Below are 13,488 nucleotides of genomic sequence, written 5' to 3'. Positions count from 1 at the left end.
TTGTAATTGAATTGCTAAGGGCCAACAGATGTCAACTGCTTTCTAAACCAATCAAACTCCCTCCACTGCTAGCATTGAAATTAAACCTCAGAATGCTGTAAATAAAATAGCTTTCTACACATTCAGACCAACAGAGACTGATTTGCACATCCATATCGCCATTCTTCCGTTTATTTCCACGTCTTGCCCTTCAAACTATGTCATTTCACTCACTGTCCATTCTTCCTTCATTTTGCGATCCACACCTCCAGAGAACCCAGAAATCACACCTCTAGACAACTAGATTAATCTGCACCTGAGCCAATTCATTCTGCTCTTGACCATCTAGCCATTGGCCAAGGCACTCAGGAAGACATGTAGGATACAGCACAATACACAGCTCTACTTTACTGCAGCTCTAATAATGCTCCTGGGGAATATCAAGTGGGGAAAAAAAAATATTGTGCAAAGGTACATTCTACTTTTCTCCTTCACCTTCAAGATGCTAACAGCTATCTCCTTCAGAGGATCCTTTTCAAAGGAGTGAAATAACATCCAAAAGTTACTCAAGCTCAGGAACTAGAGTCAAGAGCCACTAAAAAAGGTGTTCCTAAAATTTTTGCATGGCAGCTTAGTAGGCTTTTGCAAGTTGTAATAAACTTGAAGTTCCAGCTTGTTAAGCACTCAGCACATGATATGGTGTAGCTGAAAATAAAAATTATAAGATCTAGAGCTGATGATAACTCTGTTAAGGACCATCATTTAGATGATTCTGTCAAGCATAACTACTATTTAAATTTGGCTTTGCAAGCAAAATACAAAGGATGACCTCTATTTATTTCTATTTCATCCTTATTCAAAAAATGTGCTGATAGTCGCTCAATAGTTGAATCAGAAGGTGTGACAGAAAGTTCTTGAAAATAAGAATGCCTTTCAAGTACATCACCTCAAAAATAATCAAATGAATAAGCAGGCTGAGCTGAAGATTATAAAGATTTACCAGACAGTATCAAGGTGGAGCTAGCCACCATAGAGGACAGAAAAGGATAAAAGGAAGGTGTTTCTAGAGTTGTAATACAAACCCTACGATATCAGAATTAAAAGAAAAAAGGAGTGAAACTACCCAGGGAGTTATAGTATATAGTACAGTATAGTATATTTCTAACATCAATGTACTCATATTCTTTCCCTTACTCCAACAGTTTGATTGTGTTTCCCTGAAGAGAGGTCATGCTGATGACACAGGAAAATGGAACAATGAGGAGTGTTATAAGTCCAGAGGGTATATATGCCAGAAGAATAGTGGTGAGTTTGCATTGTTAATCTTAAAATCTATAACACAAAGATCAAAAAAACTTTTCTTGTTTAGCATCCTTTTGTCATCCTTTTTTTTAGGGAAAGGATAGTAAAACCTAAGGATTCATCTTGTATTCCAGTGTTACTTGGCAAAGTTTTAGAGAAGAGAATGATAAATAAAATATCAGAATTTAAGAAACCAAAATTATTTTATTTTTAAAACTGCAACTAAATAGCTAAAACCCACAAAAATTTCAATTACATAAGTTCATAATGACCTATAGTTCATAATAAGTATTACATGTATCCAAATAAACATGATTGATAGTTACAAAGCCGCTAAGCTGCAAAGAGTATTTTGAAAACACATAGGGTAGATGTGCTACTTTTCACCGATGGAGTGAATTTACCTCTGCAAGATAAGATACTGTGAATTTACTGATTCAAAATTCTCAAAAATTCAAATTCAAAATTCAAAAAAGGCTGACAATGTATTTCTTTCATCCAGAAAGTTCACTGTTGTTCTGAAGTTATCTGTGAAGGTGTTCCATTCCATTAACAATTTTCTACTAGATTTGTAAATAATGCAGACGTTATTCAGTCGCTCAAGTCAAATATGTGGCCTCCAGATTTAACTGTTCTTAGGGTGGCTTTAGTTTTTTTTTTCTCCTCATTCCTACAGATCCTGAACTCTTTAAGCCATCAGCAACAGCGCTGGACTTCGCTTTTGACCATTCTGGTGGCATCAGCTATTTTGTTTCACGTTCCAAAATGAATTGGGAGGAAGCACAGAAAAACTGCAATAACAATGCCTCAGAACTTGCCAGCATTTTAGACCCATATAGCCAGGCACTCTTGTTCTTACTTGCACAGGAATACAGCGAGCCTCTGTGGATTGGTCTTAACAGCAACATGGTAAGAATACATAGATTACATACAAGTAGTCAAGCTGACACTGGATCTGATCTTACTTTATGCTCTCATCTTGTAAACTATAGGAATTTATGCCTGTGCAGGGCTCAAAACATCATGTTACAGTACCCATTGATGCTGGAGTTCTTCAAATAAGACTCTTCCAGTGGAGATTTTAATGAAATAAGAACTCTCACATGCTTTAGCATAAGGGAATGCTCCTGCAAACCAGTAACCGGTATATAACAATGCTGTGTGTTGTTTGGAATAATTTAAAGCGTCTCAAATACAAATTGTAAAATCTCCCACATTTTGAGTTTATTTTAATCTAAAAGATATTCCAGGAACAACATGCATCCTACCCTCCTGCCGTGTGTTTTTGTACCTCAGTGATCACTGACACGACATCTCAGGTCACACATCTGAGACCTGTGAAGGAATGATTTTTACTGTGTGTGTTTATGCTCAAACATTCTACTATAGTAGTCTTATTTATGGTAGCAGTAGCAAAATACAGGTGTGGACAGAAACAGGGGTAAAAATTAGTTAAAGGAATCTGGGGGCTATATGATATGGTACATACTGACCAATCGATGTATTTTTTTCATTTGAAAATGCAATTGGTGTAAATGATCCCATTAAGAAGTTAGAATATTACAGAAAAAAATACTTTTCTGTTTGTGAGATGTCTACATCAATTGTATGACAACAGAGGGCAAGCATTTGGATGGTAGGTGTGTTTTGACATGCTACACTCTTCCTCATGAATCACAGTCATGATAACTACAGCTATAGTGATGGCAATCAGCGCCACTTATTAAGAACATTCCCACACAGACTCCCATTTTCCATGCAGACCTTTGGGGGGTTGTACCAACAGGAAGTTTTATCTGACTTCCAGTTTTATGCCTTCTCTCATGTCCCCTTTTTTTTCCCCCTTCCATTTCCCAATGCTTGAAAAATGCTCTGAATTAATGTTAGACACTTTTTAGAGCATAGAAAAAAAAAAATCATTCTGCATTCACATTTGTGGATAACAGACATTGTACATTTCGCTGCATTTGAAAGCACAAAAAAGTGGAATTAGTAAACATATGATTCCATACCAGTTACATGGCAGTCCTCTTGAGGATCCTCTGTAGTAACTATGTCACTCTCAGCAACCTTGAATTTACCACACAGATTTTGTTTCCAGACCAATGGCAAGTATCAATGGATTGACAGATGGAGATTATCTTACAGCAAGTGGTCCAGCGGGGAACCAAAACAGACATTAGCATGTGTCTATCTAGATACTGATGGAACCTGGAAGACAGCTTCTTGCAAGGAAAAGCTCTTTTATGCCTGTAAAAAATCAGATGGTAAGCAATTGAATATCAGTGTTCTAATTAGAGGGTGTGAGGATTTATCAACTGTGCTAAATACAAGAAGCCACTGGAAAAATATTTATTTTATACACTAGTATACAGGAAGATATGTGTAGCTAACCAACTAGCTCTAAATATTTACATGAATATTCTTCCCAGAATAAATAAATTCATAATAATTACCAAAAGCCTACGAAACAAAGGACTGAATACTTATTGATTTCTTAACTACTTATTCTAATAAGAAAAGTAATTGACTTTCTATGAAATCTGCTGCGATTAGGCATCAGATGGAATTCTGTACCCAGTCTGGAGCACTAAAGTTTGAAAAGGCTGTCAGTCAAGTAGCGTTTTTGGATGACCAGGAAACAAGAATTATAAGAAAAAAATATAATTGGAATTGGAGAAAAGACTAAGAGAAACCAGATTATCAAATTTAAATACTAAAAATGAGCCCTCAAGAAATGGAATTAAATTTTTCACCATGTGTGACATGAGGTGGAAAGGAGTGACAGACTTAAATATGGCAAGGAAAACCATCTAATTTTATCAGTACAGAAGCCTTTAGTAAATACTTTGGCCAAGTCAGAGAATTTCCATCACTACAGGTCACTAAGAACAGACAGGACAAATATCTGCTAGAAATGACATAATTATTTATCAACTTCATGTGACCTGTGTGCACAAGGAGGAAGTAAATAACCCCTTGAGGAGCATTCCAAGCACAAACTTCTATAATTTATATGGCAATAAGTAGGAGCTCACAATTTAGTCAAATATACTCATTTTCATCAACATTATGGAAGATCTTTAACCATTAGAAAATTTAAAATTACATGCCGAATTACATCCTAAGGTGTTAATTTGACAAAAATGCTCAGATTTTATATATAATGTCTCTTTTCACTTTAATATTCTGGAAATCTAATTTGAGAGCTGAATGTTCGTTAATAGGGAAAGAAATAGACTGCAGAAGACTCACAGGAAGAAAATGTAATTTGGCAGAACATTTAATTTTCATTGCATCTGCATTTATCTTCTCATCCAAAATCTTCCTATTATATCAATCACTATGGAATTTACTCAGGATGCCGTTTAATAAAAAATCCTGCAAACCATGTTTAGTTATACCAACACTTTCATTCACAATCACAGTTTCTGCTCTAAGGTTTTGATCCTGTCAAAAAATGAGACTGAAATGTCATAAGACATTTTAAAAATAGCAGTTTAAACTAATCAAGCAGATATTTATGCTAGAAAACCAGTTGGATATTTTATTGACTACAGTAATCACAGAAATTATCACTGGACAGAATCTATACTTCTTATAGTCTACTGTATCTTCCTAATCATCTTGATAAATAAATACGAAAAAAAATATGCTCTCAAACACTAAATCAAAGCTATAGTCAAGCTCTTTTTAGAATATGCTTCATTTCTTCTATGATGACAAACCTAATTAGTCTGTTTAGTTTTGTCTTACTAACGGGAAAAACAAATTTTATAAAATAACTGTATTCCAACTACCTGCTCTCTTATCAGTAATGGCCCCTACTGAGCCCCCGCAACTTCCTGGAAAATGCCCTGAATCCAGAGGACACAAATCTTGGATACCTTTCCATGGTCACTGCTATTACTTTGAGGCCTCCAGGAAAAGAAGCTGGTCTCAAGCTCACCAGGAATGTGCCCGACTAGGTGAGTGTCTTCGAAAGACTGAAGATGTAAGTAAATTCATAAAATAATAGGAGATATTGCTATGTAACTCTTAAATTACTTTAAAACTTAAAACTTCATGCTTCTCAGCTTGCTTTTCTGAGCATACTTCTTCACAATAAAACTAAACTTTGACAGAGACAGAGGCATCTGACATCTCAGACTCCAAGTGAAATATGAATATCTCAAAACCACGAAATTCCTACTGTTTTCTTTTTAAACCAGTCATTGGGTAGGGAGACAAACAATTTTAGACTACCAACAAGGCTGCTGCCCAGCCACTGGTGGGTGATAGAGCTGTAGTGGCAACATGCATGGTGCCGACTACTTCATATGCACGACTTTCAGCCTATTTGTATCACATTAAGGGGTGTAGTTGGACCTGTCCAAAAAGTATTGCAGGAGACCAATTCTTCTCTAAAATAACAAAGGCTAAACAAAAATCTGTCTTCATGTTGATTTTCATCCATACAGCTTACAGTCATGCTCAAAATCGAATACAGCAATACAATAACCATAATGAGACTGGGGAATATTAAGTGCAATAATCAGTGTCTTTTATATCTTTTTGCATATTTTTAATGTGTTTATTGACTTATGCTGTAAGAAAATGAGAAACTGTGATGTTCTCATTAATATTTTTTCAGCTGCTAATTTGGTATCAGTAGGAGACTACACGGAAGCAAACTTCCTGTCAGATACCATTAAGATACTCCATGGAAAATCACCGAACTTTTGGATAGGGCTAAAGGAAAATGACAGAGGTAATATCTTCAATATTTAATCATATATCATCATGTCATAGAAAATGATGCTATGTTCTATTAAAAAGAAAGCAACTTACATATGCTTAAGAATGTAACAAACATTTAACTACTTATGCATGTTTTAAATTTTTTGTTTCCCCATCACAACTTATTCTATCTGTCTAAACCCCTGTATTTTATACATGTATGCTCATTTTAAATATTAGGACAGTGGGTATGGACAGACAAATCTGCAATGGATTTTGTCAACTGGCAAATGGGAGAACCTTCAAATAAAAGGCATAAAGAGTGTGGAGAAGTATGTGCATTGTCTGGCTACTGGAACACCAACATCTGTTCTTTCAAAAAAGGATATATCTGTAAAAAAACAAAAAGTAAGTAGCATTTCTAATACATTAAGGTTAATAATGCCTGATAACGTATTTTCATGGTAGAACGTAAAAGTGTAAAACATGATAGGTTTGTGTGCAAAACCAACAGACTCTAATGGCAGGATTTGGCTGCTAAATACTGAGGAGCCCCACGTGGCTTCCAACTGCCGCCTCAGGAATCTGCATCTGCTATAATCATAGAATAGTTTGGGTTGGAAGGGATCTTTAAAAGTCATCTAGTCCAACTCATCTGCAAGGAGCACGAAATCTTCAACCAGATCAGGTTGCTCAGAGCCCCATCCAATCTGGCCTTGAATGTTTCCAGGGATGGGGCATCTACCATCTCTCTGGACAATCCAACCCAGGGATCCACCAGCTACACTGTAATTTTTTTTTTTCCTTAAGTCCCATTTGAATCTACCTCCCTCGATTTTAAAAGCATTACCCCTTGTCACTGTAATTTTTTTTTTTCCTTAAGTCCCATTTGAATCTACCTCCCTCGATTTTAAAAGCATTACCCCTTGTCCTATCATAATAGGCTCTGCTGAAGAGTTTCTCCCTATCCTTCTTATAAGCCCCCTTTAGGTACTGGAAGACTGCTAGAACATCTCCCTAGAGCCTTCTCTTTTCCACGTTGAACAGCCCCAACCCTCTCAGGCTGCCTTCATAAGTCCTGTAAAACTACCATCAGCCCCATCCAGCCATCATGAATACTTCAGACCCCTATGTTTAGGCAAAAGAATGGCCAAAGACCACTAATTTTTAATAAGACCCAGTTTTCAGCAACATTTTCCCTGAAATATCACACAATCTAAGCTCAAAAGCAACATACAGTTTAATTTCAGCTGAATATAGACAAAAAAAAAAAAAAAAACAAAAACCCAACAAACCAAACTTGTTCCAATGACTGCAATGAAAATTGTTTTGTACAAATGTTGGAATTGGTGATTCCTTTAACTACTGTCCTCTGGGCTGACAGATTAGAGGAATACGATAATATACATTCTTGTGGTAATCTTTACCTACAGTGTGATAGAATCATGTTTAATAAAATGCTGGTACTCTCATAGCAAAATTATCATCTGCAAGAAAATGCATGAGTTTGATTACCAACAGAGACTAAATGAAAGCGGTCCAGAACATGAACATTTTGTTTCATCAGACTTTGTATTTCTGCTCAATTTCCCTTACCTGCTGAGTTTAGGAAGTGCAATTACCATAGGAACTACATCCAGAGACAATGGTTGTCTCTGACAGCAGGGACTAAACTCACACAAGATCCTTTTCAGCTTAAGTAAAATGCTAATGATACATCTCTAACACTCGAGACCTCCATTCAGGAAATTCTTCCTGTTTCAAAAAACACCTTAAAATTATTAAGGACCCTCTGGGTAGTTTCTCAGAAATGAACATATTTGAAAGTGCTTTTAGAAATAACAGAAATCTGACTCTAATTTCATGTCTCATTGGGTATCGCAACTGAGGAGGTCAGATGATCTTGGAAGAAAAGTGTCAATCATCCTACTAGAGGTTTACACACGCTTAGCTCCATCTCTCTGGGAGAGCAATTGTCACCAGCAAGTGGATTTAGGGGGAATTGTCAGGAGCATCTGGACTTACGAAGTTTAAAATGCCTCTTTTTTTTTTAAGCACTCAAAATAAACATTTTATTTTCCTTCTAAAAGCTCCTGAAAAAGCAGAGAGGTCAACAGAAAATAAAGGTAAGCAGAATTCCTTTTAAGTAGAATCATAAGGAGATATTAAAATACAACAAGAACATAATTAGTTTCTAGGTATTAATTTTGAGAGTAATTAAAAATAAAAAGTCTATAAACTTAATCTGTATCTAGATATAGGATATAGACTTTATTCTAAAGTAAGTTGGATTTTGATTAGATTTAATTATTTTGTTTGGTTTTGTTATTAAATAAAAATACCCAAACCACTTGTTGAACTTAAAATCTTCACGCGTATTGTATTTGTACAATTTCTATTTTTTAAAAAAAATCCACTTATTACTAGATTCTGAAATCTCTTGAAATAAAGGTGTTGATTCCATTTCATTCACTTACAGAAGGGAAAATGGAGAAAGTATTTTCTGCTGGCGTCATCTGGCTGTTAGTTATTCTAGCCCTGTCTATAGTTGGAGCTGGAAGTATCATGTATGTCTACTTGAGGAAGAAAAGACAAAACCTGCTACATATTTCAACCGGAATGAGTGGACCAGAAGCAACAGCAGATACCCAAGAAAAAGATGCACATACCGACATGTAGTCTGACAAAATGCCCATGAGTTCCAACTAACAAAAACCAGCCTATGAATCCATGAAATCTTATGCCAGCTTTGCATTCCCCTACCCAGATAATAGACTTCTCTCCTCATAAATATATATTTCAGGGATTTATATAAATGCACACACATATATACTCCCTCAAAAATTCCCTCCAAAGTGTTACAGAATTTCTTTTTGTTGTTTTTAGTTTGGGGAGTACACATCTTTTTTTTATATATAAATCAGTATGACTGAAAAGGTGTCTCTGCAGGTGTTAGGGGAAAACTTTGACTGATATTTACTATGTGAAATTATTTTATTTAACTCACGTAGAGAGTCTCATTTTTGCTTGTATCTTTGCATACTTTTTCCTGCTGTATTGCTTCAGTGTTCCCCAGACTATAATGGGAAACACTGCCCATTTCAGATTTTCAGCTTCACAGTTTATGATACTATCTTTTCATTCATGTAAAACCTATGATAAAACTTGCATCTGTGAATTAAATACTATTTCCTTACAAAAAAAAAAATAGATGGAAAGATGGAAAAAAAATGAAAAGACTCCTTTATTCCTACTTCTAGTCTAGTCTGAACTCTGGGAATAATTATGCCATTTCCTACAGCCTTGTGCCTTTTATTATTCTTCAAATATCAACATTTTCCTGCTAGGTTTAAATTAATAATAGAAATACAATAGTTCATGAGCTTTTCATTGAGTTTTATTTTGGTAATTATGCTTTCACTATGCAGAGATGCTTCTTTTTTAATCCAAGCATGTATAATAAATGGCTGTCTTATACTATACTACATAACTCTACAGTTTAGAGAAATAAAATCACTGATGTACTTTTAAAAAAATTAATTCTTCCATTTTTTGTTGTGATTTCATTTGATAATGTACTGCCTAGATCCCCTTTCAACTTTTCTTCAATTGCATACAATAGCAGTATGTGCCTCAGGGGATAGTTTATCTTTCTGCATGTTTTAAGACATGTATCATCCCTCCTGAGTTATGCAAATACCTTTCTGCAAGCCACAGGAGGGCACCTGGCAGTGAAGAAGCATACAGAGGAGCAGGGCTAGAGCAGAGGAGACTCTACCAAGTATCTGTAACGGGAAACAGATTCTCCCTTTCACCCTTCTATGATAACTGTATTCAGAATTTCTTACAGTCTCCCTATACTTAAGGTCTCTGACTCACAAATAGATGACCCCATCCTAAATCTCTCTTTTAAATAGAAGAGAATATTTGGAATAAGTTGTACATAAGTTTCTGCACCAAGACATCTGTGCACCTGACATTGGTGCCTGAGCACCTCAAGAACACACTTACATTACCTCTATTATTTACCTTTTCTGTAGACAGTAAACAATAAAGGATCCTAAATAAAAATGTTATTGATAGCTACTTAGAATGGAAGTACTTTCTTCCTTTACGAATACTTACTTCACTTGTTTTATCAAGGGCAACCTTAAACCACAGGGCACCTCTGCTAACATGTTTCCTCCTGAGCTTTCAATTATTTCACCTGCACTCCTTTGCTGGATGGACACACATTATTCTATACCTTTGCAAAAGTTTATAAAGAAGTTTCACCAACCACAGATACAGGAGGATGTCTAAAGATTGTACAGCTTTTTCCTTTCTGGTATGTCTGTAACACATTGCTTAACCAAGTGACTTGTTAAAAAGAAACCCAAAAAACCAAAATCAACAAAAAACTTCCTACAGGTTACTTAAAATAGAGCTAAAATTTAAGTAAACCAAACAAAAATTTTACAATTAATGTTCATCAAACACTTTGTAAAGCCCAGAGATAAAAGCCCTTAGATAAAAAGAAATTTCTTAAATTACTACAATAAATCCTGTAATACCAGCTCCTGTGATAGAGACACAGTCACTGCTATTTTCAGGAGGAAATAGGAAATAGCTGAGAGAACTTTGCACAAAACAGTGCAAATGAGAAAAACACCACCTGCTTCCCATGGTGATGACTAGAGATAAAAATGTTTCCTGGTATGTGCTACAGAAATCTGGGAATACAGAGTTATGTTTGCCTTTTGGATGAGTAAGTAGTGAAAATGCTTTTCCTGCTCTCTACTTACAAACAGGATAGGCTGCTGGATCCTACCATATATACGTCCAGCCTAGTGAGTCTGATAAATTAAAACTACCTTTCCCAAAAGAAAAAAAAAGGAAACATACAGTAGAAGAGACTATTTTTTTAAAAAAAAAGTTATTTGTAGTTAATTGTAAAAATCAGGAGCTCATAATAGAGGTGTTCTGGTGACCAGATATAGCACAGTCTAGGACCTCCAGAGGAGAAGCCTGGCTGGTATCACCACCATGTGGGAAGCACAGAGAGCTGAGTAGTTGGGCTGCTCTGCATGCCAGCCATCTGTGTTATCATATGAAAACCTTTTGATATAAATACATTTTTATGTACAGCTGCAGTAGCTAGAACAAACATCATGCCTGAACAAGAAATGGACAGGATCATAGGCTAGACATAAGGTATGCTGCTCATCCTCCTGCAAGACACTACAAAGGCTGATCCAAAGTGATTCTTACGGAAATGGGAAAGACAGAGAACACTGTGGCGAGAACGGCAGTGAAAACAGTGACAGAGTGAGAGCCAGTGTAGTGGTGCTTGTACCTGGGGAAAGGGCGACAGCCCTGACCAGACCTGCCTGCATCAGGCAGGCACTGTCATTGTTACCCGCCACTTGCAGCATGAGACAGCATTGTCACAGCAAGGATAGGTCATTCAACATAGCAAGTCTTAAACAACTGAACAGCCAGTGGTGCAGAGACCGATGGATCCGAACACTCTGACTCCTCTGTATTTATCTTTTGGACTGGATATAGATACGACCAAGAGATTCACCACACCACCTTATGCATTGCTCAGACACAGAAGAGGGCGGAGTTGCACTTTGTTAAACTTCAAACAGCAGAGAAGACCCATATCCCTTTCAATGCTTAATCCCAGTGTTTCTGCCCAAGTCAGTTGTCTGCATGTTTCTCTTTTCTTGTCAAAAAGTCCTCTATAATTAAAACCAGTTGTCAGTTCAGTGCCTGGGATAAGAAAAACACTGCTTACTATGAACGTGTCTGTGTGGAGAAAAAAAAGACATCCCAGCACTGTTGTCAAATACAAATGTTTATACTGATGTATGTATGTGTATTTGTGTAGGATTTTTCCTCTCGTTTTCATAAAAAAATGCTGCTTGATTTTCCTCACGAGTTTCTGAAGGACACACGACCTCCTCTGTAACTACATTGTGATAATTTTGTGACAGGAAAATGTAATTCAGTAATGGAAATATAGACTTGTTAGTCTTCTCGCAGACAAAGGAAAAGTTTTATTTTTCAACTGTAGGCACAGAAAAGTTGGCATGATATGGTGTACAAAATATAGGGATGTCACCAAGAGATTACCAAAGCTCGTACAGCCCACTGACTATTATCCGCTACTGCTGTTTCACGTGGCCACCAGTGACACAGCCAACAGCAGCCTGAGGAGTATCAAGAAGGACTACAGAGCCCTTGAGCAATGGTTAAGGACTCTGAGGTGCAGGTAGTCTTTTCATCTATCCTCCTGGTCAAAGGGAAGGGGCATGAAAGGGCCAGTTGAATCTGGCAAATCAACAAATGGCTACAGGAATGGTACCACAGCCAGGGGTTTGGCTACTTAGACCATGCGACTCACTTTGAGAAACCTGGTCTACTAGGGGCTGATGGGGTCCACCTGACAGAGAAGGGAAAGAGTGTCTTCCACCAAAAGCTTGCCAAGCTGGTAAAGAGGGCTTTAAACTAATGTTACTGGGGGAGGGGAAGCACAATCCATCCCACTACTGTCAGTATGGTGAGAGTGCTACCAACAGGTGGCCAGAACTTGGGGAAGGATCATAAGTAAGTAGGAGAGCACCTAAAACACAGCTAAAAGGTATTCCAGCCGCTCCAGTCAGCAAGTCAGCTTCATTAGGGGCCCAGCTTAAGTGCCTCTATGCCAATGCACGTAGCATGGGGAACAAACAAGAAGAGTTAGAGATGTGTGCACACCTACGACCTTGTTGGCATCACGGAGACATGGTGGGATGGCTCCTATGACTGGGGAGTTGGAATGGAGGGATACAGGCTCTCTAGGAAGGACAGGCAGGGGAGATGAGGAGAGGGTGTCACCCTCTATGTCAATGACCAGCTGCAGTGCATGGAGCTCCACCTGGGGATGAATCAGGAGCTGACAGAGAGCTTACGGGTCAGGATTAAAGGGAGGGCTGATGAAAAACCTCTCTAGATCAAACTGAGTAACTGCACTCTAATGAACTCATTTCTATATGTTGATTACAGTGGAGATCTCAGGTGAGTAGTTTACCTAGATGTGTCTACATTTTACATACCTGCATTATGTGAGATGAATTCCATCCCCTTCAGGTGTCTTAGATAGCTGAGCCTATGTATGAAAGGTACTATACTGTCATTGCAAATTACTGTGATGAAAAATGTGGAAAATATTATGTGAATATGCGTCCAGAATTTTTATTTCTGTCAATGTTGAAACTAGCCTGAAACCACTTCCACAAAACTTGTTTGTCTTCTTAAGACACAGTAGGGTTGTTTGTAGAAATGTGAAGATTAAAAGTCATAATAAGCAATTTAACATCTGGATTCAGTCCTTATGCTTGTCCAAGTGTGAAGCTTTAAAATGTGTAAGTAATAGGTAATGAAAAAGCCCTTAAAGTCTAAGAGAGTACACTTCAATTCTGTTTTCCTAAGTGTTTAAAGTGCTTAATGTATTCAAAAGGC

General features: G+C 37.1%; 1 protein-coding gene across 1 annotated transcript in view; it reads left to right on the top strand.

The window, feature by feature from the left end:
• The window catches only part of LOC104478051 (macrophage mannose receptor 1), a 34,174-nt gene extending 24,638 nt beyond the window's left edge, over positions 1-9,536 (top strand). The window contains exons 23-30 of the mRNA XM_010118307.2: positions 1,182-1,284; positions 1,958-2,190; positions 3,383-3,548; positions 5,097-5,249; positions 5,915-6,031; positions 6,241-6,408; positions 8,091-8,126; positions 8,480-9,536. Of these exons, the coding sequence (XP_010116609.2) occupies positions 1,182-1,284; positions 1,958-2,190; positions 3,383-3,548; positions 5,097-5,249; positions 5,915-6,031; positions 6,241-6,408; positions 8,091-8,126; positions 8,480-8,679 (1,176 nt within the window). The 3' untranslated portion in view covers positions 8,680-9,536. The remainder of the gene's footprint in view (positions 1-1,181; positions 1,285-1,957; positions 2,191-3,382; positions 3,549-5,096; positions 5,250-5,914; positions 6,032-6,240; positions 6,409-8,090; positions 8,127-8,479) is intronic.
• The last annotated feature ends 3,952 nt before the right edge of the window (positions 9,537-13,488 follow it).

The sequence above is a fragment of the Chlamydotis macqueenii genome, chromosome 2 (assembly GCF_036417535.1).
Source record: "Chlamydotis macqueenii isolate bChlMac1 chromosome 2, bChlMac1.mat, whole genome shotgun sequence".
Taxonomy (NCBI): domain Eukaryota; kingdom Metazoa; phylum Chordata; class Aves; order Otidiformes; family Otididae; genus Chlamydotis; species Chlamydotis macqueenii.
This window is presented reverse-complemented; position numbering and strand designations above follow the sequence as displayed.